At 42.6% G+C, this 27851-nt stretch overlaps 2 protein-coding genes across 6 annotated transcripts in view; one reads left to right on the forward strand and one right to left on the reverse strand.

Moving 5' to 3' along the window:
* fam234b (family with sequence similarity 234 member B) overlaps nucleotides 1–285 on the reverse strand; it is a 53493-nt gene extending 53208 nt beyond the window's left edge. For both annotated transcript variants that reach the window (XM_048617603.1, XM_048617602.1), the window contains exon 1: nucleotides 236–285. In XM_048617603.1, coding sequence (XP_048473560.1) covers nucleotides 236–272 — 37 coding nt within the window. In that variant the 5' untranslated portion in view covers nucleotides 273–285. The remainder of the gene's footprint in view (nucleotides 1–235) is intronic.
* Nucleotides 249–27851, forward strand: ddx59 (DEAD (Asp-Glu-Ala-Asp) box polypeptide 59). 4 transcript variants are annotated; one of them, XM_048617606.1, is made up of 8 exons: nucleotides 249–652; nucleotides 10875–11634; nucleotides 14916–15098; nucleotides 18256–18345; nucleotides 20082–20333; nucleotides 20904–21056; nucleotides 25473–25601; nucleotides 27398–27851. In XM_048617606.1, the coding sequence occupies exons 2-8, from the start codon at nucleotides 10933–10935 to the stop codon at nucleotides 27665–27667; spliced, it is 1779 nt and encodes a 592-aa protein (XP_048473563.1). In that variant the 5' UTR covers nucleotides 249–652; nucleotides 10875–10932; the 3' UTR covers nucleotides 27668–27851. The 4 variants fall into 4 exon arrangements, with proteins under 4 accessions (XP_048473563.1, XP_048473561.1, XP_048473562.1 ...); XM_048617604.1 differs by having other exon boundaries at nucleotides 250–652; nucleotides 10820–11634; XM_048617605.1 differs by lacking the exon at nucleotides 249–652 and adding an exon at nucleotides 682–931 and having other exon boundaries at nucleotides 10820–11634.

Below are 27851 nucleotides of genomic sequence, written 5' to 3' on the forward strand. Positions count from 1 at the left end.
GGCAGTTAGGGATGGGCAATAACTGATGGCTGGCCATTGACGCCCACATCCCGTGGATGAATAAAAAAGAGCATACAACAGGATAAGTAAAAACAGGTGCTCGTCGAAAAGACTACAAAAATAAATCTATGCGCCTGACTAGATAGGAATGAGGTTAACGGGTTTAGATAAATGTATGTAATCCACCCTCACGATGACATTATTTGGGTAACAGTACAGCTGAAGCTGCGCTCACCTGGAAGCTTCAGCGCCCGGGACAGAGCGGCCGCCATCTTCACGCCCCGTCGCTACGCATGCGTGGGGCGCCGCAAAGTCACCTGGGAATTGTAGTCCTGGCCTCGGCACCGGCCCCGGTCAAATAGATTTGAAAATAAACTTCAACCAAAAGCAACTGGAATTCCAGCCTGGATCATATATCTGATCGCATACTTTACATGCAATCGAATGTCTTCCGAGCTCATTGATATCCCCTCCCCCAACCACGACAGCCATGGAGCGGTTTGTTAGTGCGGACTGATTTCCAGTTGCACCCTGTGGCTTGCCGGAGAGTCACATTCAATAAGGGATGAGCGAAACATATCGAGGCGTCGAACGGTCCTATTTTCCTGGAGTGCGGCTTTCCGAAGTTGTAGAGGGCAGCGGGAGGCAACGAGTGAGTGTTTCTGTGGGAACTGGAGCAAGTGAGGCCTCAGACCGCGGAGGGGGAGGAGGGGTGGCTGCTAGACTACAGACCGAGACATCTCTGGATAGCCAGGGGCCGGGATGATGGGGTCACCCGCTTTGTTGGTTTCTGCTTTCGCCGCCCAGTCTCTTTGAGTTCGTGGTTTTCATTGTCAATGTGTGTCCTGTGGCCTAAAAGGGGTGGAGGTGTAATGGAAGTGTCCCTACCTTTAGACTAGAACGTCTAGGTTGAGTTCCACCCAACACGAAGGTACGTCAAAACAGGTTGATTTAAAAAGTTTAAAATTGGCCCAAAAACAGAAGTTGCTGGAAAACGGCAGCCGCAGGTCTGGCAGCATCTGTGGAGAGAAATCGGAGTTAACGTTTCAACTCCAGTGACCCTTCCTCAGAAACTGACAAGAACTGCTCGGCTAGTTCCACTCCCCTTTGCCTTACTGAAACAGAAAGACTTCTGTGAAACACCAGCACAGTCTAGGTCGGCAAAACTGCCTGTATCAACCTTTCTGAAGAATGGTCCCAAACCGAAACGTCAACTTTCCTGCTCCTTTGCTGCCTGGCCTGCTGTGTTCCTCCAGCCCCCGACTGTGTCGTCTCTGACTCCAGCATCGGCGGTTTTTACTATCTCTGTGTCATTACTGTATGTATTTGATGTAGAAACATAGAAAATAGGAGTAGGTTATGTCTTTTGAGCCTCTTCACTATACAATATGATCATGGCTGATCATCCAAGGCAGTATCAAAAACAAAGTTGCTGGAAAAGCTCAGCAGGTCTGGCAGCATCTGTGAAGAAGAACTTTCTGAGGAGAGGTCACCAGACCCAAAACGTTCATTCTGATTCTTTCTTTGGGTCTGGTGACCTTTCCTCAGAAAGTTCTTCTTCACAGATGCTGCCAGATCTGCTGAGCCTTTCCAGCAACTTTGTTTTTGTTCCTGATGTACAGCATCCGTAGTTCTTTCGGTTTTTATCCAAAGCAGTATCCTTTCTCCCTGCACCCTTTGATCTCTTGGTCCCTAGAACTACATCTGACACCTTTAAAACATTCTCTCTTTTAGCCTCAACCACTTTCTGGGACAGAGAATTTAACATTTTCGTGTAGCTTTGCCATTTGTTTTCAGACAATTATCCAATTCTCTTTGAAAGTCATGATTGAATTTTCCTTCCTCACACTTTCCAGCAACATATTACAGATCCTAACCACTCAGTGTTTAGAAAATGTTTCCCACAAGTCACCATTGCTGCTTTTGCCATTCACCTTGCAGTAGTGTATAGTTCCTGAACCTGTGGCCAATGGGTATGGTTTCTCTCTATGTACTCTGAGACCCTATTTGACTTTAAAGATTTCCCCACAGCCTCCTTTTTTCTGAGGACAACAAACCTAGCTTCACCAGTTTATTCATGTAACTGAAATTCCTCATCCGTGGAGCCATTTGTCAAAGTCTTTCTTGACCGCTTTCTTACGGTGTTGTGCCCCAGTTTTGACATCATACTCCAGTGAACCCAACCAGATTTACTGTAGTTTCCATATATTTGTACTCAATGCCATCATATAGAGCCCAGGATCATGTAAGCCTTTTGAACCACTTTCTCAAACTGCCCTGCCTTTCAATGATTTTTGTATATATACTTCCAAGTTTCTCTTTTATCTCTTTAGATTTACACCCTTTTGTTTTTAAACAAGACTCTCATTGCTACAGAATTGAAAGAGGTCTTTAGGCCCATCGTGTCCACAACAACCATCAAGCACTTATCTGTCTAGTCCCATTTTCCTGAACTTGGCTGATAGCCTTGTTTGCTGTGGCACTTCAAGTGCTCATCTAAATGCTTCTTAAATGTTCTGATGGTTCTCACCTCTACCACCCTTTTAGACACCAAGTTCCAGATAACCACCATGCTCTGTGTGAAAAAAATCTTCCTTAAATCCCCTCTGAACCTCTTGCTCTTATCTTAAATCTATGCCTTCTGATTTTTTGATCCCTCTACCAAGGGAAAACGTTTCTGCCTATCTACCTTATCTGTGCCCCTCATAATTTTGTACACCTCAATCAGGACCTCTCTCAGCCTTCTGTGCTCTGTTCTTCCTACCAAAATGTATCATTTCAGTGTTCTTCTTTAATGCCTTCCGTTATGTGTTAGGCTATCCAACCAGCCTATGTCCTTTTATAATTTGTCACTATTTTCCACTAATGTAACAGTACTTCCATTTTTATTTTTATCTGCACATCTTGAAGTTGTGACCTTTTTCAGTCGTATTTAGGTAACTAAAATATAACAAGAAAACCAGCGGTCCTTGTACTGATCTCTGGAACGCTCCTGCATATCTTCAAACCTGAAAGTTCTTTCCTGTCACTTAACGAACTTTGCACCCATGCTGCTACTGAACCTGTTACACTTTTCGGCACCTTATCAAAACTCCTTTTGGAATTCAATGTTCTCTTCATCATTCCTCTTTTGTTAACTCATCAAAATAATCAATTTAATCAAACACAATTTGCTAATAATAAATCCATGTTGTCTTTCTTTAATTAATCCAACTTTTCTAAGTGACTTAATTTTGTCCAGGGTTACACTACTGGACGAATTAAGTAGGCAGGCACCCCAGGACACCAATAACATTAATAAGGACACCACCATGAAACTACTAGTTCTGTGCCTCACAACCCACTTCACCTTCAATGATGCCATATACGAACAAATCAATGGAAGACCAATGGGACCCCCAATGTCAAGACTGATTGCAGGAGCAGTAACGCAAAGGTTAGAACGGACAGTGCCGCCACTATACAACCCAAACTTTGGGTCTGATATGTAGACAACACCTTCGTGTTTATTAAATACACAAAACTAGAAGAAACCCACCAACACATAAACAATATCCTTACTGGGATAAAATTCACAAAAGAAGAAGAGAACAACAACCAACTACTCTTGCTGGACATAATGGTAGAACGCAAAAACAATAGGGAACTCCAGACTAGCGTCTATAGAAAGACCACACATAAGGACCAGCTACTCATTACGCTAGCAACCACTCCAACACCCACAAATGGAGCTGCATCAGGACACTATTTAAACGAGCCACAACACATTGCAGCAACCTGCAACTATGCAAAGCAGAACAGGAGCGCCTATACGGAGTCTTCAAAAGGAATGGATATCCAAAAAAGCACAATCCTCCGTTACCTCCAAGACAGACCACAACACGGCCAGACTCACTAATCACCCTACCGTACATCAAGGACATTTCAGAGATGACCACAAGACTACTCAGACCCCTAGGTATCAGAGTAGCCCACAAACCAACAACCACCCTACAACAGCTACTGACGAATGTAAAGGATCCCACACCCAAAACCAGCAAAACTAGGGTAATATACAAAATACCATGGAAGGACTCTGAGAAACACTACATAGGCCAAACTGGAAGAAAACTGACAATACGGATACACGAACATCAACTAGCCACCAAGAGATACACGATCAATTTTTCACTTGTCTCACTACACACAGACAACGAGGGACACGAATTCAACTGGAACAACTCATCCATAATCTCACAAGCGAAACAGAGACACACCACGGAATTCCTGGAGGCCTGGTAGTCTAACCGGAACTCCATCAACAAAATTTTGAATTAGACCCTGTGTACAAACCACTGAGGAACAGAACAGGAAGTAATACCAATCATCCCAACAAACTGAGGCATATAAATAACAAGCAGGACAGAACACTGACGCTTCACCGGAGGCACACTGATGATGTTGTCTAGCCGGGAGACGAAACATTTGCAACCAAATCCACCGGCTCAGTGAGCATGTCTACAGCCTCCAGTTATCCCTTAAAGTTTTCCCACCACTGAGATTAAACTGTAGTTTAAACTATAGCTGTAGTTACCGGGCCTATCGTTACATCATCCTTGTTCAAAAAAGCATTTAACATTTGTAATTTATGTTATGGTACCACTTTTGGAGAGTTAAGGCCAGTGCACCTGCAATTTTTTTCTCCCTTCTGTCAGTTCTTTGATCCATTATGTCCAGTCTGGAGATTTGTCAACCTTGTGTACAACTCATTTTTCTGAATACCTCCTTGATCAATTTTTAGTCCTTCCAGTGTCACAACTGCCTTCTCTTTCAATATTTTTTCTTCTTTGGTAAAGACAAATACAAAATATGGATTTGTTACCTCAGCCATGCCCCCGTATAGATCCCTTTTAGTCCCTATTGTCTCCCCTCCTTTTTGTACTTTTTTGCCATCAATATGTCCACAAAATACTCTTGATTTCCTTTTATGCTCACTGCCAGTCTCTTCTCATAGTCTCTCTTTGCCTTTATTATTTTTCTCTTCTCCTCTGAACTTTTTAACATTTGGCCTCGTTCTGAATTCATCACTGTATGATGAAGATTTGTGGTGTATTATTATTGGGAAAGTTACGTTCTAACAAGACCATAAGATATAGGAGAAGAATTAGGTCATTTGACCCATTGAGTCTGCTCCACCATTCAATTGTGGCTGATATGTTTCTCAACACAATTCTCCTGCCTTCTTCCCATAACCTTTGATCCCTTTACTCATCAAGAACTGGTCTATTCTGTCTTAGATACATGTAATGACTTGGCCTGTACATCCTTCTGTAGCAACAAGTTCCACAGATTCACCGCCCTCTGGCTAGAGAAATTCCCCCTCATTTCCATTTTAAATGGTTCTCCCTTCACTCTGAGAGTGTGCCCTCATGTCCTAGTCTGTCGTACTCGTGGAAACATCTTCTCTACGTCCACTCTATTTAGGCCTCTCGGTATTCAGTAAGTTTCACTGAGATACTCCTTATTCTTCTAAATTCCTTGAATACAGACCCGGAGTCCTCAACCGCTCCTCACTTGGCAAGCCCGTCATCCCGGGGATCATTCTTGTAACCCTCCTCTGGACCCCCTCCAACGCCAAAGCATCCTTAGATAAGAGGTCCAGAACTGCTCTGAATATTCCAAATGTGGCCTGTCCAAAGTCTTATACAACCTCGGCAGTACATCCCTGCTCTTGTATGCTAGACCGTGTTAGGTGAATGCTAATATTGCATTTGCCTTCCTAACAGCTAAATGAACCTCTATGTTAACCTTAAGAGAACCCTGAACTAGGACTCTGAAGTTCCTTTGCTCTTCAGACTTCCAAATCCTGTTGCCATTTAGAAAGTAGTCAGTTTAATATCAGTAGGAGAAAATTCCAGAAAGGGAAGGTTGTAGAAGAGATATTTAACAAATAAGTTAAATGTATTAACAGAGATAGCAGGCAACCACCTGGAAACCGATATCCATTTCAAGCCCACCGACTCCCACAGCTACTTAGGATACACCTCCTCCCACCCACCTTCCTGCAAAAATGCCATCCCCTATTCCCAATTCCTTCTTGTCTGCTGCATCTGCTCCCAGGATGAGGCATTCCACTCCCATACATCTCGTTTTTCAAGGACCGCAACTCCACCACCAACCCCCCCCCCCCCCCCCAACCCCCCCAGTGGTCAAGAACGCCCTCGACCGTGTCTCCCGCATTTCCCGCAACTCATCCGTCACACCCCCTCCCCGCAATAACAAGCAAAACAGAATCCCCTTGTCCTCACGTACCACCCCACCTACCTCCGGATCCGACGCATCATCCTCCCACACTTCCGCCATCTGCAATCTGACCCCACCACCAAAGACATTTTTCCCTCCACCCTTATCTGCTTTCCAGAGGGACCACTCTCTCCGGGACTCCCTTGTCCGCTCCACACTCCCCTCCAGCCTCCCCACACCCGGCACTTTTCCCTGCAACCTCAGGAAGTGCTACACCTGCCCCTACACCACCCCGCTCACCCCCATCCCAGGCCCCAAAAAGACTTTCCACATCAAGCAGATGTTCACCAGCACATCTGCTAATATGGTATACTGTATCCGCTGTTCCCATTGTGGCCTCCTCTACATCGGGGAAACCAAGCGGAGGCTTGGGGACCGCTTTGCAGAACACCTACGCTCGGTTCGCACTAAACAACTGCACCTCCCAGTCGCGAACCATTTCAACTCCCCATCCCATTCCTCAGACGACATGTCCATCCTGGGCCTCCTGCAGTGCCACAACGATGCCACCCGAAGGTTGCAGGAACTGTACCTCGTATTCCGCTTGGGAACCCTGCAGCCCAATGGTACCAATGTGGACTTCACAAGCTTCAAAATCTCCCCTCCCCCTACCGCATCCCAAAACCAGTCCAGCCCGTCCCCGCCTCCCTAACCTGTCCTTCCTCCCACCTATCCCCTCCTCCTCCCACCTCAAGCCCCACCCCCATCTCCTACCTACTAACCTCATCCCGCCCCCTTGACCTGTCCGTCCTCCCTGGACTGACCTATCCCCTCCCTACCTGCTCACCTATACCCACCTTTACTGGCTCCATCCCTGCCTCTTTGACCTGTCTGTTTCCTCTCCACCTATCTTCTCCTCTATCCATCTCCTATCCGCCTCCCCCTCTCTCCCTATTTATTTCAGAACCCCCTTCCCCTCCCCCATTTCTGAAGAAGGGTTTAGGCCCGAAACGTCAGCCTTCTTGCTCCTCTGATGCTGCTTGGCCTGCTGTATTCATCCAGCTGTACACCTTGTTATCTTAAATGTATTAACAGTTTGTTTAAGGGCCTCATGAAGGGACATTAAGTAAAGAAGCTTTCATCGAGTGAATGCCGAAGTATAATTGTAACAACGCTTCCATTTTTTCATCCATTCCATCCGGCCCCCTAGTAATAAAGGCCAAAATTCCATTTGACTTCTAATTACTTGATACGTCTGCATGCAAACCTTTTGGTGTTTCCTCAGCGTTACAGTTATGTGGAGTCTCTCTGCATTTTAATAATAGCATGCCTTTTGATTCTTCCTCCCAAAGTGCATGATCTCACGCTACATCTGCCAAGTTTTTGGCCATTCATTCAATCTATTTATAAACCCTTGCAGATTCCTCACTACAATAAGCACTTCCAATTATTTTTTGCAATATCAGCAAATTTGGATACATTATACTCTGTCCTCTCCTCCAAGTCATTAATTTAGGTAGTGAATAATTGAGGTCCGAGGACTGATCCTTTTGGCACTGCACTGGTTATGTCTTTCCAACTGGAGAAAGACCCATCTATCTAAACTCTGTCTTCTGTTTTTTAACCAATCCCCGATCCATACTAATAGAGTACCCACAATATCAGGAGCTTCTAATTTGTGCAAAGCCTTTTATATGGAAGTCTTCTTACAACTGTACGTCTGCACTCACTTGATGAAAGTTTCTTTACTTAGTGTCTCCTCATGAGGCCCGTAAACAAACTGCTAATACAGTTAACTTATTTCATAACATGGATTCCTAAATGACTTCTGAAAATCCAAATACACATCTTGAGGTTCTCCTTTATCAACTCTGCTTGCACTAGCAAATTGGTTAAATGTGATTTTCCTTTCACGAAACCATGTTGACTGTGTTTGATTGTGATAAGCTTTTCTAAATGGCTCGCTTTTTCTTCTTAAATAATGGACTCTGGCATTTTCCCCTTCATGGAGGTTGTGCTAACTAGCCAGTAGATTCTTGCTTTCTGTCTCCCTCCTTTTTTTTTAAATAAGAATGAGACATTAGCAGTTTTCCAACCTCCTGGAATACAGAGTTCTGGAATATTTTGACCAATGTCTCAACTATCTCTGCAGTTACCTCCTTTAAAACATGTGGAAAGGTGTTCATCTGGTCCTGGCAATTTTTCTGCTTTTAGTCCCATTAGTTTGTCAAATACTTTCTCTTGTGATGGACACCGTTACAACATCTTTCACCCATTAGCACTTATGCGTTATTTTTGGGATGTTTATAGCATCCTCTGTGAAGCCCAATGTAAAATATTGGTTTTAAATTACCTGCCATTTATTTGTTATTAATACCCAAGTTGTATCCTCCAAGGGTCTCTCACTTCCCTTCTTTTTTCTGTATCTGTAGAAGCTCTTGCTGTTTGTTTTTCTTTATTTCATGCCAATTTACTTTTGTAATCAATTTTTGGTCCTGTTATTAGGCTTTGAATCATTCACAGCTGGTTCCTATAAAGAATCTCAATTTTTTGGCCTACCACTAGTTTTTGTCACTTTGTGTGCCGTATTTTTCGATTGCATACTCTCCATGACTGCCTTTTTTTAACCATATAACCCTGTATTTGCCCTTATTTAAATTGAGGGCACTGGTTTGAGACCTGAGTTACTCTCCGTGATCTAAAGGATAGCCTGTTCCCAGGGAGGTTATGCGATATATTCTTCTGAGAGTCAATCCCTGATGCACGCTACAAACTTGTCTTCGATGACCCCCTTTCCCATCTGATTTATCCAGTCAAAATATGGATTAAAATCACCCATGACAATTGTAATGGCCTTTGAATACACCTCCAATATTTCACAGTTTATCATATCCTACTGTAAGACAGCTCTGGGGGCTTGTAGACTATTCCCACCCATGACTCTTTTTTTACTTATTTCCAACCAAATTGATTTCAAATCACAATTTGTTGTACCCATATCACTGCTCATCTGATACCATCCTTTATTAACAAAGCTACCCCAACTCCTCCTTCCTTCTGTCTATTCTTCGGGAATGTCAAAAACCCTTGAATATTGGTCTCAACACTCTGCAATCAAGTCTCAGTGGTGGTTATCAAGTCACATTTGTTTGTTTCTATTCGTGCCATCAATTCATCTATGCTGCTACAAACACTGTATGCATTCAGATAAAGAGTCTTAAACTTTGACTTTTTATCATTTATTATTTACCTTTCTTCAAATTTCTGCATCACTGTGTGTATATTTTTATTCCCGTCACACTTCGATTATCATTCACCTCATCACAACCCTGCACTTCTACACTCTTATTTTTGATTTCTTTTTAAGCTTCTGTTCTGTTGAAACCCCCATCCAAATTGAGATGACCAGAAATTTAATCACTGAGAAAGTGATGAGCCTGTGGAATTCACTGCCACAGAAAGTGGTTGAGGCCAAAACGTTGTGTGTTTTCAAGGAGGTCAATATAATTTGTGACTAAAGCGATCAAAGGATATGGAGGAGAGCGGGATGAGGGTGTTGTGCTCGATGATCAGTTACGGTCATATTGAATGGCGGAGCAGGCTCGGGATCAAATGGCATACTCCTGTTCCTAATTGCTATGTTTCTATGAAAATTCTTCCAAATACACTTCAGAAACTCTTTCCTCTTTTTGCCCTTTATACTTCCCAACCCAGTATATATTTCAAACAGTTGGTTTCCTGTATGCACGAATTAATGAATGTATGATTTTATTGTTGTGTGTATTTTACAGTGAGAAAAACTGTAAAATACAGTGAAAAGCTTTTCCATTGTCACAGTGATCTGGTGCCATTTTGAGTAGTTTAAGAATAAGAAAAGAATTGGATATAGCTTAAAGAGAGTCCATTGGTCCTGAGCCAGCTCATCATCAACAATGCCTGTAGTATATACCCATTAGTAGCATGGTTTTTTTTTTTAAAGTTTTTAACCAGGCAAATTTTATCCTGGATCCCTCTCTCCAGCACTGAAATATTCTTCTTGATCAATACTTCCACTTTGTCTCCTTTCTTTTATTCCCAACCTTTTCGGAATACCTCAGATCCGGGAATACTTAGATCCTGACCTTTCGTCAGCCTAGTGTTCGTGATCAGTAGTTATATGGGTTATCATTGGCCCTGCTTAGGGTGTTTAGATAAATGCATTGTAAGTCTAATTTAGATCTTATTGCATTCCCTCTTTAATCATTGTCAGAGACAGTAGCATAATGGTCATGTTACAGGACCAGCAATCCAGAGTCTTGAGCTAATACTCTGGGAACAGAATTTCCAATTTCACTGTTTTGAAGGAACAGAGCTACTGCTGAACCAAACAGAGAGAGAATCCAATGGGCTGCATGCCTGGGGTTTGTTCCAAACTGAAGTGATATTTTGGGTAACATCATTCAAAGCTCTTCCTTTAGTTTGGAACTTGCAAGTTACTTTTCTACACCCAAAATCAGTACGAAAGTTTGAACAAAATGGCAATGTGAGATAATGACAGGAGATTGATGATGCAAGGTCATTCAGCTGAAACAGTAACTCTGTTTCTCTCTCTCTACAGTTGCGTCCTGAGTGGTTTTCTGGGTTTATTAAAGAGGTTGTTGAATGTTTCACAGCTGCAGAATGTGTTGACTATCCAGCGAAGTCTCACTGTTTCTCCAAAGACTGACAGCCATGTTTGTCCCCCGGTCGCTGAAGGTGAAAAGAGTGGAAGAAAGCGAGGGCCAACATGCCAAGAGAAGTAAAGTTATTTCTGATGACTTAGGGAACACTGAACATCCCCAGGGAGTTACGGAAAACCCTGAGGCCACTGCTGGTCCAGAGGAGGAGGAGGTGGAGGAGCCGGTGAAGCAGCTGAGCAAAGGCCAGCGCTGGCCGGAGCCAGGAGAGCCTGTCTGCTCGGTGTGTGGCAGATATGGGGAATATATCTGCAATGAGACTGATACGGATGTGTGCAGCATGGAGTGTAAAGCCCAGAATCTGCGGCGTTTGGGAATGGGGTGTCCAGCATCCTGTCCTGTTCCTGAGACATGGCCTAGCCTGCAGCCAGAGGAGCAGTTTGCCCAGGCTGGCAACTACCTGGAGCACCCGTTTATCTCTAGCCTGAACACTGAGCAGGTGGAGGCCCTGCAGCATCAACTTGGCATTGCCGTGTCGGGTCCAGCTCTCAGGCCCATTGTGGAATTTGAGCATTGTGGCTTCCCTGACACCCTGAACGCCAACCTGGCAAGGCTGGGCTACCTGACCCCTACCCCAGTTCAGATGCAGATGCTGCCACAAGGCTTGGCGGGGAAAGATGTTTTGGCGGCAGCGGACACTGGCTCAGGGAAAACTGCGGCTTTTCTGCTTCCAGTCATCATGGCGGCACTGCAACAGGTGAGTGGGAAGGGAGAAGGCTGGAGGGGCAAAGGGAGAACAATGAGGAGAGGGAGGTAGTTGTATATTACAATACAGAGGATCACCAGTTTGCATTAACAAAGTGCTAAAGCATCTTGCAAACGCTTCCTGTGCCCAAATTCTGATTTTTTTTTTGAAAAAACAGAGCAAGTTATTGCAATCTGGAACATTGACATGAAACACCAATGGAAGCAGAACCAATAGTAACTTTCATAAGGGAATATTTACAAAGGAAACATTTTGCATGGGCATGGTATTGGATTAGCTCTTACAAAGAACTCATCATGCACAATGGACGAAAAAGCTTCTTCCTGTGTTGTTCACATGATTCTATGAATCTGAGTGAGGTAAAACTTGCACAGAAGCCTGGTTTGTCCACACGTAAAGCTCTGTGCACAATGTGGTCTCCACATTAGAAGAAGGATGTCTGGATGCTGGGGAAGGTATGATAAAATATTTGCCAGGATAGTACCAGAACTAAGGGATTAGATAGATGTTGAAAATATACCTTCACTGTAGAGAAGTCCAAAACTAAGAGGATCATAAATATATGAAAATCATTCAGAAATTCAATACGGAATTCAGGAGAAAATTCTTATACAGAATCTGGTGGAATGTGAGACTTGCTACCATACAAGGTAAATGTGATCTGTAGATAAGGGTCCCGACCTGAAATGTCAGCTTTCCTGCTCCTCTGATGCTGCCTGGCCTGCTGTGTTCCTCCAGCTCCACATTGTGTTATCTCAGACTCCAGCATCAGCAGTTCTTACTATCTCTAAATGTGATCTGTAACCTAGGTATGCTGTTTTATCTATGGTCCGGCCAGTGACTTAAGGCTGCAGCTCTGAGTTGCCAATTTACGTAATCGTATCTGCTGATATACTGATGAACTGAATCAGGGCAGTTGGAGCTGATTAAGAATTTCAAACATTAGGCCAAGGACTGGTTCTCTTTATGATCATTGCTCTGTGACTAACAAAGTATGAGATTGTGAAGACTGTGTCCTGTCTGGAGTGACAGATGTGCATTAGAAACGAACCACTTTGGCACAGTGAAGTACTTCTGAAGGGCACTTGTTGTTGTAATTTATTTGTAATTTGTTTGTTCATGGAATAGGGACATTGATGGCTACCCCAATGTTTATTGCCCAGAGGCCACTTAAGAGTGGGGAGGCACTGGTTCAGTGATATTATTACTAGACTATTAATCCAGGTAATGCTCTGGGGAGCCAGGTTCAAATACCCCTGTGGCAGATGGTGGAATTTGAATTCAATAAAAATCTGGAATTAAGAGTCTAAGGATGAGCATGAAATCGTTATGAATTGTCAGAAAAACTCATCTCATTTCCTAATGTTATACAGAAACCGACCCTTCGGTCCAACCAGTCCACGCCGACCATGTTCCCAAACTAAATTAGTCCCGTCTGCCTGCATTTGGCCCATATCCCTCCAAATCTTTCCTATTCATGAACTTATCCAAATGACTTTTAAATGTTGTAACTGTACCTGCCTCCACCACTTCCTCTGGCAGTTCATTCCATTCACAAACCACACTCTGTGTAAAAAGAAAGTCGCCTTGTATCCTTTTTTTAAAATCTTTCTCCTCATCTTAAAAATGTCCCCTAGTCATTCACATTATCTATGCCCCTTATGATTTTATAAACCTCAATAAGGTCAACCCTCAACCTCCTACCCTCCAGTGAAAAAAGTCCCAGCCTTTCCAGTCCATTTTTGTATCTCAAACCCTCCATTCCTGGCAATGTCCTGATGTTCTGGAGATTTTTTAAATTTTCCAGCTGTTTACTACAACAGCTCAAGCAGAACTGCGCACTTTTAGGGAAGGAAACTGCCATTCTTACCTGTGATTCTAGACCCACAGCAATGTGGTTGACTGTTAACTCTCAATCGGGGATGGATAATAAATGCTAGCTCAGCCAGCAACGCCCACATTTGCATGAACAAGTTTTAAAAAAATTACTGTGAGTCTGAAGTAACACGTAGGCTAGACCAGGTAAAGATGGCAGATTTCCTTTTCTAACAGACATTGGTGAACCAAATAAGGTTTTACTATGTTCAGTTTTTTTTCAATTCTCATTTAATTCCAATTTCACCATTTGAGTCAGGTGGGATTTGAACCCACCTTGGGTTCTGATTACTAGTCCAGTGACATTACTATGACGCTGCCATCTCCCCATGAGGCAGGTTTATTTACACAACAACAGACTAGGCTACAAACTGGGCAGAAATGGGAATAAACATTATTTAGAATATTCTCAGGAAACAATAGATAAGAAAGGATATGCTTTCAGAGGGGATATGCTTTCAGAAAGAACTCATTACTGGTGGTTAGTGGATGGCACAGAATGATAAAAGTGGACTGTTTGCAGTGATCGATGATTTACAATAAAAGGACAGATGCATAAGATTGCACGTATGTGAGAAGGGTTTTATTTTTAAGTAGAATTGTGAGGATGTCTTTGAAACAGAGTCCGTGCCTGTATTTGAAGGAAAAAGGGGTGTGAGTACAGAGCAAGAACATGACTTTAGGATTGTTGTTCACGTAGATGATAAACACCATCGTTGGGCGGTGTGGTGGCGCAGTGGTTAGCACTGCTGCCTCACAGCGTCAGGTTCGATTCCACCCTTGGGCAACTGTCTGTGTGGAGTTTGCACATTCTCCCTGTGTCTGCATGGGTTTCTGCTGGGTGCTCTGATTTCTTCCCCCAGTCCAAAGATGTGCAGGTTATGGTGGATTGGCCATGCTAAATTGCCCAGTGTTCAGGGATGTGCAGGCTAAGTGGGTTAGCCATGGGAAATGCAGGGTTACAGGAATAGGGTAAGGGTATGGGTCTGGATGGGATGCTCCTTGGAGGGTTGGTGCGGATCTGTTGGGCCAAATGGCCTGTTTCCACGCTGTAAGAATTCTATGATGATGATGAATGGCATAAACAGCCTGTTTAAGTGTTATAATTTCTATGTAATTCTGTTTCTAACCCTGTAACATCTAACCTTGGGGTGTTTGGCTCTGTATCACTTTGTATTGATCTAGGAGTGTTTTGGTGACATTGAGAGCTCAAAATGAGAACATTTTTGCTGTCTCCAACAATTGCATTCCATAAATTGACGAACTTAAAAAAAGAATCGGAACACAAATTTCAGAAAACGATTACTTTCTCAGTTCAAGGTTGTGAATGTGGAATAAAGAGGAACGGTCTGAGTCAGAATTTGAGTGGCAGCATCTTTTGTTTTCCTGTCTTTCAGAACAAGAAGACTTCACTCCAGCAACCTACTGGGTTGATCCTGACTCCGACACGTGAACTTGCCATTCAGATCGAAGGGCAGGCCAGGGAGCTGATGATGGGTTTGCCCAACATGAGAACTGCACTGCTAGTCGGTGGAATGCCTTTACCCCCACAGCTCCACCGCCTCAAACAAAGCATTCAGGCAAGATATGCAGCTCACGCTGCAATTGACAATCTGTTCAAGGATTTTTTTTAATGTTCATTCCTCCAATTTCTCTGTTTTTTCCCCTTCTTGTTTCTGTTTCTCTCCTGAAGAGACTATCTCTGGTTAGGGTGGAGGTTCGAAGATGTTTGCTGCCTTCGTGGCCTTTGAATGAACTTGGGCAATAGTTGTGAGCAGCCTATTCTGCTGTTAGGGCATCACATCTGAATTTAATTGTATCTTCTGTTCAGCTCTTGCACAGTCACCGTTCCCATGAAATGCTGGCTTTGCCAATGACATGTTTCCACAAATGGGCAAAATAGGGTGTTATTGGATGAGGGCTGCTAGTTAATTTTGTTTTCCAATTCCTTACCTTATGGTGTTGAGGCTAACTGCAGCCTTGTCTGGGATCTGATAACAGTACAAACCAGCGATCCAACCAGCACCTGCTGGCCTATGTGGCTCAGTCACACCTGGTCTACTTACCAATAAAGCCATAATGTATTCTTTATCAGTTTGCATTGCTTCAAGTGAATGGCCTACTCTTTAAAGGGCACAGTTTTGCAGCATTACCAAGAGCAGCCAGTCCTGAGAGTCTCACTTTAACTTTGCTACTTGTGCCCTATGAGAGGGATCCATGCAATACTGCCTGCAATCTCTACTGTGTTATCTGTTAATAATGGTGAGTTAGTTCTTCTGTCCATGTGTAGACATTCATTGTTTCTGAGTTATTTCCCTGTTGCCATTCTACTCAGTACAAAAAGCGAAAAGTGGTTCCTCCAGAATTCAAAACATGGGATTCTATTCTGTGTTCCTCCTGTTATCTCTTCACCGGCCGCTTCTTCTGCTAACCCAGAAATCTGGCTACAACATGACAAATGCAAAATCTCCTCCTTTAAGACATCCCTTAAAACCTATATCTTTCTCCAAGCTTTTGGGTCACCTGTCCAAGTATCTTATGTCGCTATACCAAATAATGCCTTTAATGTAGCAAAAATGGCATTTTATCTGTGTTGAGATGAAAACAGATAACACTGGAAATACTCAGCAACAGTCAGGCAACATCAGTGGAGAGAAAAATGGAGTTAAAGTTGCAGATCTGTGACTTTTCAGCAGGTATTCCATCAAGATTTGCTAGAGGTGTTCAGTATCATGAATGGTTTTGATAGAGTAGATAAAAGGAAAATATTTCCAGCGATTATGGCTAGGAACTGGGGAAGATCCTTAAGGTAATGGCAAAATAACTAGAGATGTTTTCTTTTATTCCATAAGGAGTTACGATCTGGAATGCAATACCAAAACAGGTTTGATGGTGGCTTTCAAAAGGGAATTGAATAAATACCCTAAAGGGGAAAATGTGCAAGGCTATGGGGAAAGAGCAGTAGACAAGATAGCTTTTACAAAGAGTTGTCACAGGGCTGATATTCACTTTCTAAACTATATGATACTGTGAAATTCTCAAACTGGAATTACTGATGTCCTGTTCTCTGGATTATTAATCCAGTGGAAAAAAAACCATTACACTATTCAGATAAGATTCAGTTTGTGTATGTCAATAAACATTTGCAAATGTGAAGTTTTAATATATGGCAGGGGAGGCGATGGCCTAGTGGTATTATCACTGAACTGTTAATCCAGAGACCCAGATAATGTTCTGGGGACCCGGGTTCGAATCCCACCACGGCAGATGGTGGAATTTTAATTCAATAAAATGTCTGGAATTAAGAGTCTAACGATGACTGTGAATCCATTGTCGGTTGTTGGAAAAACCTGTCTGGTTCACTAATGTCCTTTAGGGAAGGAAATTGCCATCCTTACCTGGTCTGGTCTACATGTAACACTAGACCCACAGCAATGTGGTTGACTCTGAACTGCCCTCTGGGCAACTAGGGATGGGCAATAAATGCTGCCTAGCCAGCGATGCCCTTATCCCATAAATGAATAAAGAAAAAAAAATACCACCTAAGGTATTAAAATTCTAACGTCTGGTACACATTTCCTGTTTGTGACATTTGTTACCTGAGTGATACTTGGGTGGAACATTTGGCTGTTACATTTAATCACATGACATGTATAAGAAAGATTTGTGTAGACCCTTCACAGCCAATGAAGTTCTTTGGAGTATAGCTACAGATGTAATGTAGGGAACTTGCCAGTCAATTTGCATATTGGAATCTCTCACCAACCAGCAATGAGATTAGAACCAGCTAATGTATTTTCAAAGGTAGCAGTTAAGGCATGAACATTGCCCAGGGCCCTGGGAAGACCTTGGTCTAGGTTTTGTTCTAAATTCATTGACTGGGACTTCAATTGCATGACCGCATTACTATTCAGTCCTCCCAGTGTCCTGTTTTGCCCAGCTCTGTTTCAACCAATGTAAGATCGCACTTTTGTACCTGCAGGTGGATTTTCAGTCACTAGAAATACCCATCCTGCACGACTAGGAGTGAGACAGTGAAACATTCATTCAAAAGTAGGATTCTCAAGGGGCCACCAGTATACATGATAAGGGATGGTAATAGCTAATAGTTGAGTAGAGTTGCCAATTGTGACAAAATATATTCCTCAAGGTTTCATCACATGATTTGCCTCCATTAAATAGCCAACATACCCATCCTTGTGCACTGTCTTCCAACACCAATTGGAAAGCAAAAAATACTCATTACCCAATTGCGATGATACTTGACTGTGAGCTAAACAATCTTGAAACCCCATTTTCAATATATTCTATCTGGTTAAGAGAAATTTTGAAAGAAAATGTCAAAACAAATTAATATCACTGTAATTTTTCTTTCTCTGGGATGTATACTGTATTGTCCTGGAGTTGGACACCATCTACACCTACCCTTCTGCCTCCTCTGCTCTGTCCTTTCCACTGTTCTGTCCCTAGCTCTAATACCTTTGCCAACACCACCAATCTCTTACCCGCCTCCCCACCGCACTGGACTTGCCCAAGTTAATCACAAGTTAACCTCTAACAAAACTATTTATCCTGACTAAACTCATCACATACTTGGCCCAAAGAGCTCACATGTCGTCAGTCATTTGTCTTGTAGAGATTCTATCATCCACCTTCCTGGACTGCCTCTTCTCTCAATGTCCTTCCTGCAGAATATCATCTGGTTTTTAATTTTAGACATTTTGGTTCTATTCACAGGTAATTATTGCAACTCCAGGGCGGCTGCTGGAAATTCTAAAGCAAGAAGCTATCAACCTGTGCGGAATGCAGATTGTGGTGGTGGATGAGGTAAATGTTGATGTTGAAGTATCCCTTTTAAAATCACATCTGAATTCAACACTGAAGCCAAAGCTCAAGCCAGGCCTAATTGAATGAAGTGCTCTCTGCCTTGAACTTTCTAGCTTGAATGAGTTTGACCAGTATCTGTTTCATTTCCCACAGTTGTGACCATTTAGTTCTGGTGATAATCCCAGGAAAGGCTTTGTGATGACATGAGGAACTATCCTAGTGCAGACTGAACTCCCTTCAGACATGGTTCAGTTAAAGGGAGTATTATTTTGAATACAATCCATGCTTACCTGCCCTATAGGGTGTTTTAATGGGCAGTGTGAAGGGAGCTTTAAACGTTTAGAAGTTATAATGTGGAAGCAGACCATTCAACAGGAGCAGTCCATGCTTGTGTTTATGCAATAACAAATGCATCTTTTTATTCCTTCAACTCTTTTTCCTTTTGTCACCTATCCAATCTTGAACATTGACAGATTCTAACTCAACTACCTCTAGAAGTAAATTCTACTGCCCCTCCATTCTTTATAAAGACATTTTTCCAATCCTCTTATTCACAGGAGGAGGAGTAGGCCATTAAGCCCCACAAGCCTGCTTCACCATTCTGGATCATCATCATCTGCCCCAAAATAATTTTCATGTGCATTTCCCATATTCATTGGTGTCATTGTTATTCTGAAATCTATCAATCTCTGTCTTCAACTTGGTCAATTGTGCTTTTATAACCCTCTGAGAGAGCAATTTCTAAAGATTCACTACCTCTCGAGGGAAGAAATTCTTCCTCATCTTAGTCGTAAATTGTCTGCTTTATATTCTGAACGCTTCCAACCCAACCAGTGGAAACATCCTTTCTGCATTTACTCTGTTTATCCTTTTATGACTGTTGTAAGTTTCAATAGCATTACCTCTCTTTCTTCTAAATTCCAGGGAATACAAACCCAATGTTATCAATCTTTCCTCATAGAACAGTCCTGCCATCCCAGGAATTGGTCTGACTAACCTCTCTCTATGGCAAATATATCCTTCCAAAATGCACATGATACACCAGGTGCAGTCTTGTACAGGTTCTATTCAATGGAAGCAAAATATTTTAACTTCTGTGCTCAAAGCCCCTTGTCATAAAGGCCAAATGTTTTAGGTTTAATCCTGGATTTACAGGTTTCCTTGTTCTTAAATCCTCAACTACTAGAAACTACTGGCCTTGGAAGGTTCACATCGTTTAATCACCCGCCCATGCTTCACCAAAGGTTCAGATATGATGTGTGATCATTGGGGTGAGGTGGTTAATGGCAATACCGCAGGACTCTAAAGATAGCAGTATTAAGCATCTCCAGAACAGGAAATCATTTTCTAATTAATCTGTAGACAGGCTTTATGTTCTGTCTGTTAATTGTTCTGGAAGTAGCTCTCACACCTGCAACCTCTGCCTCATAGAAAAAGACAAACACAGTCAGCACAGGAACAGCGCTGACTATATTTCCAGTTTCCCTCCAGGTCACACACCATCCTGTCTTGGAAATACTGTTCCTTCATTGTCATTGGGTTAAAGTTCTGGAGCTCTCTACCTGCACTGTGGGAGTGCCTTCACTACACAGATCTCAACAGTTCAAGAAGGTTGCTCACCACCAATGTTTTGAAGCAATGTCACTGGCCTCGCCCACATTCTGAACACCAATAACAAGTTTGCACTGTGCAACATTGCTGATGATAAAACTAAAAAATATTATTTTTTTCCTGAGGTTGACACCATGTTGAAGATGGGATTCCAGCAGCAGGTGTTGGACATTCTGGAGAAAATGCCCTCGGAGCATCAAACGATTTTGGTCTCTGCCACCATCCCAGCAGGTATTGAGCAGCTGGCCAGCCAGTTCCTGCAGGACCCAGTCAGGATCACTGTTGGAGAGATGAACCAGCCTTGTTCCAATGTCCGTCAAATTATCCTTTGGGTGGAGGAAGCATCCAAGAAGAAGAAACTGTTTGAGATTCTGAATGCAAGTAGAATTGAATATTTCTGTATAAATGTTGAGTAGAATCTCTTTGTATCACCCCAAACATGGGGCAGGGACAGGTGAGTGTGGAACTTGCCTGTAGTCACAATCCAGAGACTGGCGATAGAGTGAGGTATACAGGCTCCTTTGGGGATCGATTGGCAAGTGTGGAACTGAACGACTGCTAACAGGTCCTGTGTTTGACCCCAATTGGTACAGAATTAACATCAGTGCTTTCAGGTTTTGAAGGGTCGAGGCAGCAGATTTGGAACATCAGACAGAGCTATTCCTCACTCTGATTGCACCTACTGAAAGGGGTCCGAATACGGTGGAAAAATTAAGTGTGAGGACATGTTTAGGCACTACTGAGATGCATTCGCAGTTAACTAGCTGGCTTGTACACCTGAAAGAGTATAATTTGAGTAATGGGCTGGAAGTCCCTTTTGAACTGCAGGAACCTGTATCTTCACAACTGGGGAGATGGTGAGAAAGGAACCAATGGCCATTTTAACTTTCTCAACCTTTTTGCATAAATGCTTTCTAATCCATTTTTGGTTTGTTCCTCTGATCTAGGATGGCAAGCTCTTCCAACCCCCTGTGGTGGTGTTTGTGGACTGCAGACTGGGAGCTGATCTCCTATCAAATGCTGTGCAGACCATCACAGGCCTGAAGACAGTGGCCATTCATTCAGACAAGGCCCAGTGTGAACGGAATCAGATTCTGCAGGTAAACGCCTGATGGAAACCAGTGTGTGACGTTACACCTCACTGAGGTACCATGCTGAAAATAAAGCCCCCTATTCCTGGAGTCATTAGAAAAGCTAAGGACTTTCAGAAAGTATATTAGATTAGATTTATTTATTTGCCACATGTACTAAGTACAGAAATACATAAGTACAGCGAAAAGTGCACAAAGTCACCTTTCACTGGTGCCCACTTGGTCAAAAAAAACAGAACTGAAGATTTTAACAGAGCTAAAAGGTAAGCAAGTAAAAAAGAAAAGTCCAGATCTCAGAGACCCAAGTCCCATCTCCACAATGGTGCAAGCGACGCTCCAATCGCTAGGACAACCAGGAGGCCATTGCCATGCAAAAGGCCCGCTCTCACGCCGACTGCTGCTGCCTCACTGGCCACTCTCAACACCTCACTGGCCGCTCTCACCGGCCCCGCTTTCGCCGCCGACTGTTGCCACCAAACCGGCCCGTTCTTGATCCGCCGCCATCGCTTCAGCCCACGTTCGATTGCCATAGCTGCAGGTCACAGCCCACACGTTCAGCTCCCACCACGCGGCTCCTGGTTGCGATCCGACTCCTTAGGTAGGTAGTTAAAAGGGTGGGGGGTGGGGAGGGAATAGAATTACTGTAGAGAGGAGAGAGAAGAAGAAGAGAAAAAAGAACAACAAGGAAAGGGAACTGACGAGCAGAGTGGAGCTCCGTATGGAGCAATATGCCCTGCAGAATTCCCCAGTTTACCTGTCTTTCAGAGCCATGTTGACAGAAAGCATGGACCAGGTTTCATGTATGTAACAAAAATGACTATTTATTACCAATAAATAGATTCTAACTATAGATGAACATTTTATGAACTACCAACATATATCACTCCTGGTTAAACCTCCAACCACCTTTTAAATTCTCCCTCTACAAACTCTCACACATATTGACAGGGAATAAAAACGGTGTTATCAGTGGAGGGAAAGACTGGGAAGGCAATTTAGTGGTCCCTGTTCGTAGGATTTGCTGAGTTTATTCTTGTGCTGAGTAGAATGCTGCTTCTTAGTCTTCCTTTTCCGGTTACTTTCATCTGTTTGCAGGAGACAAAGGCGACTGGTTCAAACTTGTGAAGGTTTTTGACTTATCAATTAAAAATCACAGCTTACAGCAACTGGAAAAGGAAAAATAAATTGGTTACCTTCAGGCTTGCGATGCCTTTTACTGCAGGGAAAAGAGACAGCTCCTGCCTTTGCAGAGATATGATTGCTTCTATCTTGTCCAGACCCAAAGCCGTTGAACTACCTGGGAGCCAATCACTGAGATGTTGTCAAGCAGATGGCCTTTGCCATCGATAATCAGTTGCTACCTACAGACCAAGCAGCTGCTTGTTGCCAGCCATAAGTCCATTAGTATGCACCATTTGGTCCAGCTCATCAGCAAACTAGGCATCCGTTACTGCTTGAACAAGCAGCAGTATAAACAGTACTTACAATGAGTGGCAGGTTACTTGCTTTTAAAAAGTGCAGTAATCCTTCAACAATCCTTAATTTTTAAAGTTCCTTTCCCATTTCAACCCATGATCAAAAATAGCCTCATATCTTAATCAGCCTGGCAGCCACAATTCTTAGCAACCACCCATATCCTGTACCATTTCAAACCAGAGCAGCATTTGTAACGGCACAATTGTGCTCAGTATCTGTGTTCAGGAAAGATCATTCTCCTGGATGCTGTTCACCTGAATTACACAGTAGACATGATGTCTGCCGCAGGCTGTCCTCACTTGTCTAGGTTCACATCTTAACAGCTTGCGTTTATATAGTGACTTCAACATAATAATAAAACATCCAAAGACGTTTCATAGGAGCATTATAAAGCAAATTTATAATTCTAAAATGGCAGACTGAAAGCAGTGTGAATCTTGCAGCTGTGCATTAGATTCAGGTTTATTTCTGTATTTACTTCTGGATTTCATACAATTATTATATTTCAATAGTATAAGACTTTTATTTTGATTCATTTTTAGTTCTTTTAAAGACTCTGACTATGACTCAAATTTGCCACTAAGCAGCATCAAATGATAGGGTAGACGACCAAAAGATTTCTCACAGAGGTAGGTTTTAAGGATCATGTTGGAAATCAAAAGACAGTGGGAGGTCTAGGGAGGGAATTTTGGAACCTAGAGCCTTGGCAGCTGAAAGCAAGGCCTCCAATGGTATGGAATTAAAGTCAGGGATATTCAAGAGGCCAGATTTAAAGGGGTACAGATGCCTCATTATTGTGGGAGTAAAGGGATTATAGAGATGGTGAAGGGCAAGAATTATGAAATTGGGGTTTGTTTAACTGGGAGCCAGAGTAGGTCAACACATTCAGAGGTAATAGATGAACGGGACTTGAAGCAAATAAAAACATAGGCAGGGAGTTTTGGATGACCATAATTTTATGGAGGACAGAATGTGTGAGGACAACCAGGAATGCATTATAATCATCAAATCTAGAGGTAACAAAGGCATGGAATGAGGAATTAGGCTACAGATAAGTTGAAGTGGAGCAAAATAAGACAATATTACATATGTGGAAATAGATGATTTTGGAGAACAGCCACTTGGATGAGGTACTGGAAAGAAAGAATCACACTTCTGTTGTGCATTTCATAAACACAATGTCCCAAAGTACTTTACTGTCACTGAAATATTTTTGAGTGTACTGTTGTAATATAGGAGACATAGGAATTAAATGCTCAAAGCAAGATCCCTCAACCAGCAATTGGATAAATGATCAGATAAGAAATGTTGGTTGAGTGATAAATATTGGCCAGAACTCCAAGCAGAGAACTTCTGTTCTTCTGTGTATTAGCGTCATGGGTTGTTTTAAATCCACTGATGAAGTCTAGCGGGGCCTTTGACCTGGTAGCACTCTTTCAGTAGTGTACAGGATATCTACAGGGTAGATAATATAGTCAAGTTTAGACCATAATATACAGGAATAGATTTAGGCCATTTAGCCCCTCGAGTCTGCTCTGCCATTCAATCATGGTTGATGTGTTTCTCAATCCCATTCTCCTGCCTTTTGATACCCTTTCTCATCAGGAACCTAACCATCTCTGTCTTAAATATACTCAATGGGTTAGCCTCCACAGCCATCTGCAGCAATAAGTTCCACAGAATCACCACCCTCTCGCTGAAGAAATTCATCCTCATCTCATTTCTAAAGGGTCATCCCTTCACCCTGAGGCTGTATCCCTGGGTCCGAGTCTCTCCTACTAGTGGAAACATCTTCTCCAAATTCACTCTAATAGGCCTGTCAGTATTCTAAACATTTCAATCAGATTCCCCCTCATCCTTCTAAGTTCCATTGAGTACAGAACCAGAGTCCACAACCGCTCCTTATATGATAAGCCCTTTATCTCCGAGATCATTCTTGTAAACCTTCTCTGGATTTCCACTAATGCCAGCACATCCTTCCTTAGCTATGGGACCCAAAACTGCTCATGATATCCCAAATGCAGTCTGACCAGAGCCGTATATAGCATCAGCAGTAAACCTCTGCTCGTGTTTTCTAGACCTTACATTTGCCTTCCTAACCACCAAGTGAATCTCAAGAATCCTGAACTAGGACTCCCAAATCATTTCAATCTTCAGATTTCCGAAGCCTTTCTGTACTGCCTTTCAGAGCTTTCTGGATTGTCACTTGACTCTGACTCTAAGGGAAAAACACTGCCACTGTTACCACAGCTTCAAATGCTGCCAATGTTTCTGAATCCATGTCAACATGGGATAGATCCCGCCGAAGCCCTAAGAAAGACAATCTATGAGAAGATATTAAGAATCCACTAAATATGTGTAAGCCAGAACAGTTACAAGTGTCTGCAGCAATAAGTTCCACAGAGTGTGGTTTTGATCTTCTCTGTATTTGATTCATAATACCATCTACATCCAACCTCTGAAGGTACACCAGTCCAGCAACTTACAATGCCATTTTTCAAGGTGAGGCCAAGAAGAAAATAACCAGATTTACTAAATTCAAATTTGCAATTCAGTAAAGTCTGAATTCACAACCTCCACTGGCCTAGATAATGGGACCATCCTGAGGTTGATGTTGGTGGGAGTATTCAGCACTTGCAGGATATAAATTGCAACATTTGGTCATCTGAGGAAAAAAAAAAGCTGCAGCAATACAACCAAGTCTCTGATCAAACTAACAAGCTTTGCTCTGCTGGAATCTTAGTCTTGGAACATACCATTTTGGTACTTGGCTGATAGCAAACCTTAGCACTTCATCGCCTGTTCAAAAAACACTAAGACCTAATTGATCATTACCTGCCTCATGTTGGTTGTGAAATGATAGAGAGGGAGGTGCTTGTGGGTTGGGGGGAGGTGTTCAATTTTCTCATCCCATAGTTATCCAAAGTCTGCTGCTGTGATGTTTTTCAGGGCCTGCTTCAAGATGACTATGAGGTTGTTGTCAGCACAGGAGTCCTCGGCAGAGGGCTGGACCTCGTCAATGTCACACTGGTTGTGAACTTTGACATGCCGCCTACCATGGATGAATATGTGCATCAGGTAGAGAAATTTTACTGTGTGAATTCTTCATCTCCTTTCCATGCCTCCTCCTCCTGTCCCAAACTGTGAAATGCATGGCTGTAACAATGCAGGATGCAGAATTCAGGTAAAATTCTGCTGTGCTGGCTAAAAGAGTTTAATTTCTATGGTTAACCACATTGAGAAGAGAGGGAGAATATTAGATACAAGACTCCAGAGTTGAAGAATATTAGAAACCGGATACTTCTAATTCGTGTTACGGACCAGACTAAATCCCCTTCAGATATATCAAGGAGATGGCCTAGACCCTAACTTTTATCTTGTTTATTGGCAAGTGTAAGGTGCTGTGTTCCACATGTAATTCAATTGGTCACATTACTCGGGTTTAAGCAAAACAACCTTTATTCTTACCCCCAGTTAAAATATTAAAAAAAAGAATTGGAATAACTTAACTCTATTGGAAAACTTAACAAAATAATAGATTATTTAACTATTAAACAGCAACGGTTACAATATAGTAACATCCCATAAACACACCCTTGGCAAAGGCGAAGTCAGTAAAACAGATTGTCTCATATGCAATTCTGGAAGCAAAAAGAGAACCCAAGTTTTTAGCTGCAACAGAGAGAAAGATGTAGCTCCCACAACCAGCTTCCAAACCCCCAACAACTACTGAAAGCTATTATAAAACCCAGCTTCTGTGCGAGCCTCGTTCTACCCATTCCTGCTGCTTCTATTGTTCCAACCTTTTTTTAAAAAAACCTATGGCCTCACAAGCTGCTTGGAACAGACCACTTGGAGCCTATGTCTCAACTTCTCTTCATTAAAACAAAACCCAGAACAAAATACACCTCTTAAAGCCATAGTGTCATCATACAAGGTAACAACGTGTTGAATGGAGAGTTTACAACCATGTAAGAAGTGATGTTGGAGTCTTGAAGGCACAACCGTGCTGGAAATAAGTGGAAGACTCTTATACAAATCTCAGAAACAGTACGCAGACCAAGTGATTGATCCTCCAAGTTTTGATCAGTATCTGATTAGAGTTTGAGTCAGTCCAATGGGTGAAGAAGGCAGTTTTGCATTCAGTTTGGAGAATAAGTGACAGCTTCATCAGAGATAGTAAAAACTGCAGATGCTTCATTGTATTTTTAATATCTTTAAGGTAATTGTGTAGTCAATAGTATTTATGTTCTTTGATTTGTTTCATTCAGGAAAATGACTTTGATTTAAACTGTGAACCTTGTGGCTTCATCCTTTTAGTAAATACCTGAATTTTCAGATTTTTTTTTAAAAAAGAACAGACTGGTCTCTGCTGAGATCATTAACAATCACTATTGTTATCTCGGAAACATAATAGCCAGTTTGTACATGTAAGGTCTCTCAAACTGCACTGCAATAATGAGCAGATAATCTGTTTTTGTGGTGTTGATTGAAGGATGAAAATTTCCTAGGTCGCTGGGGAGAACTCCCCACCTCCTCTTCAAAATAGTGTCAGTGGATCTTTTACATCCAGCTAAAGGAGCAGACAGATTTAATATCTCATCTGAAATCACCTCTAATAGCATTCACTCAATATTGCCAAAAGTGTCAGCGTAGATTTTGTGCTCATCTTTCTGGAGTGGGACTTAAACCCACAACTTCATGACTAGGAGGTGAGAGTCTCAGCAATTGAGTCATGGCTGAATAGGGATAAATCTTTAAATGAAACTGCAGCTTGAACATTAGACATGCTATTATCTTGTTTCCGTACAGCCCACAGCTACAGGCCCAAATCGTAAATGAATGGTGCTCTAAAACATGCTTATTTTTCCCAGGTGGGGAGAGCAGGACGGTTGGGTCACCAGGGAACAGCAATCACCTTTGTTAATAACAGCAGCAGCAAGCATTTCTTGGAATTGGTGAAGCGGGTGAAGCCAACAGGTACACTGCTGCCTCCACAGCTCCTTAACTCCCCCTATTTGAATGAGCAACAGCGCAGAGAACAACTGAGAAACAAGCAGCGAGCACAGCAAGATGTGGTGACCGGGAAAAGTCTGATTGATATCATCAGGAAGCATGACCGCTGTGCACTGCAGAAACGATAAGCTGTGACCTGTGGTGAGAGGACAGGCTGGGCACCTGGTTAATGCAGTTTGTCTCTACTGGGCTTATTTTCCATTGCTCCTCCATTGTCGCACTGGATCTGAGTACAGGCCATGAGGGTGATGCATACCACATTACATGAAACTGGGCAGAGGGATATGAATTAAAATGATGTTTTTAAGTATT

The sequence above is a fragment of the Rhincodon typus genome, chromosome 37, assembly GCF_021869965.1.
Source record: "Rhincodon typus isolate 14 chromosome 37, sRhiTyp1.1, whole genome shotgun sequence".
NCBI classification, from domain to species: domain Eukaryota; kingdom Metazoa; phylum Chordata; class Chondrichthyes; order Orectolobiformes; family Rhincodontidae; genus Rhincodon; species Rhincodon typus.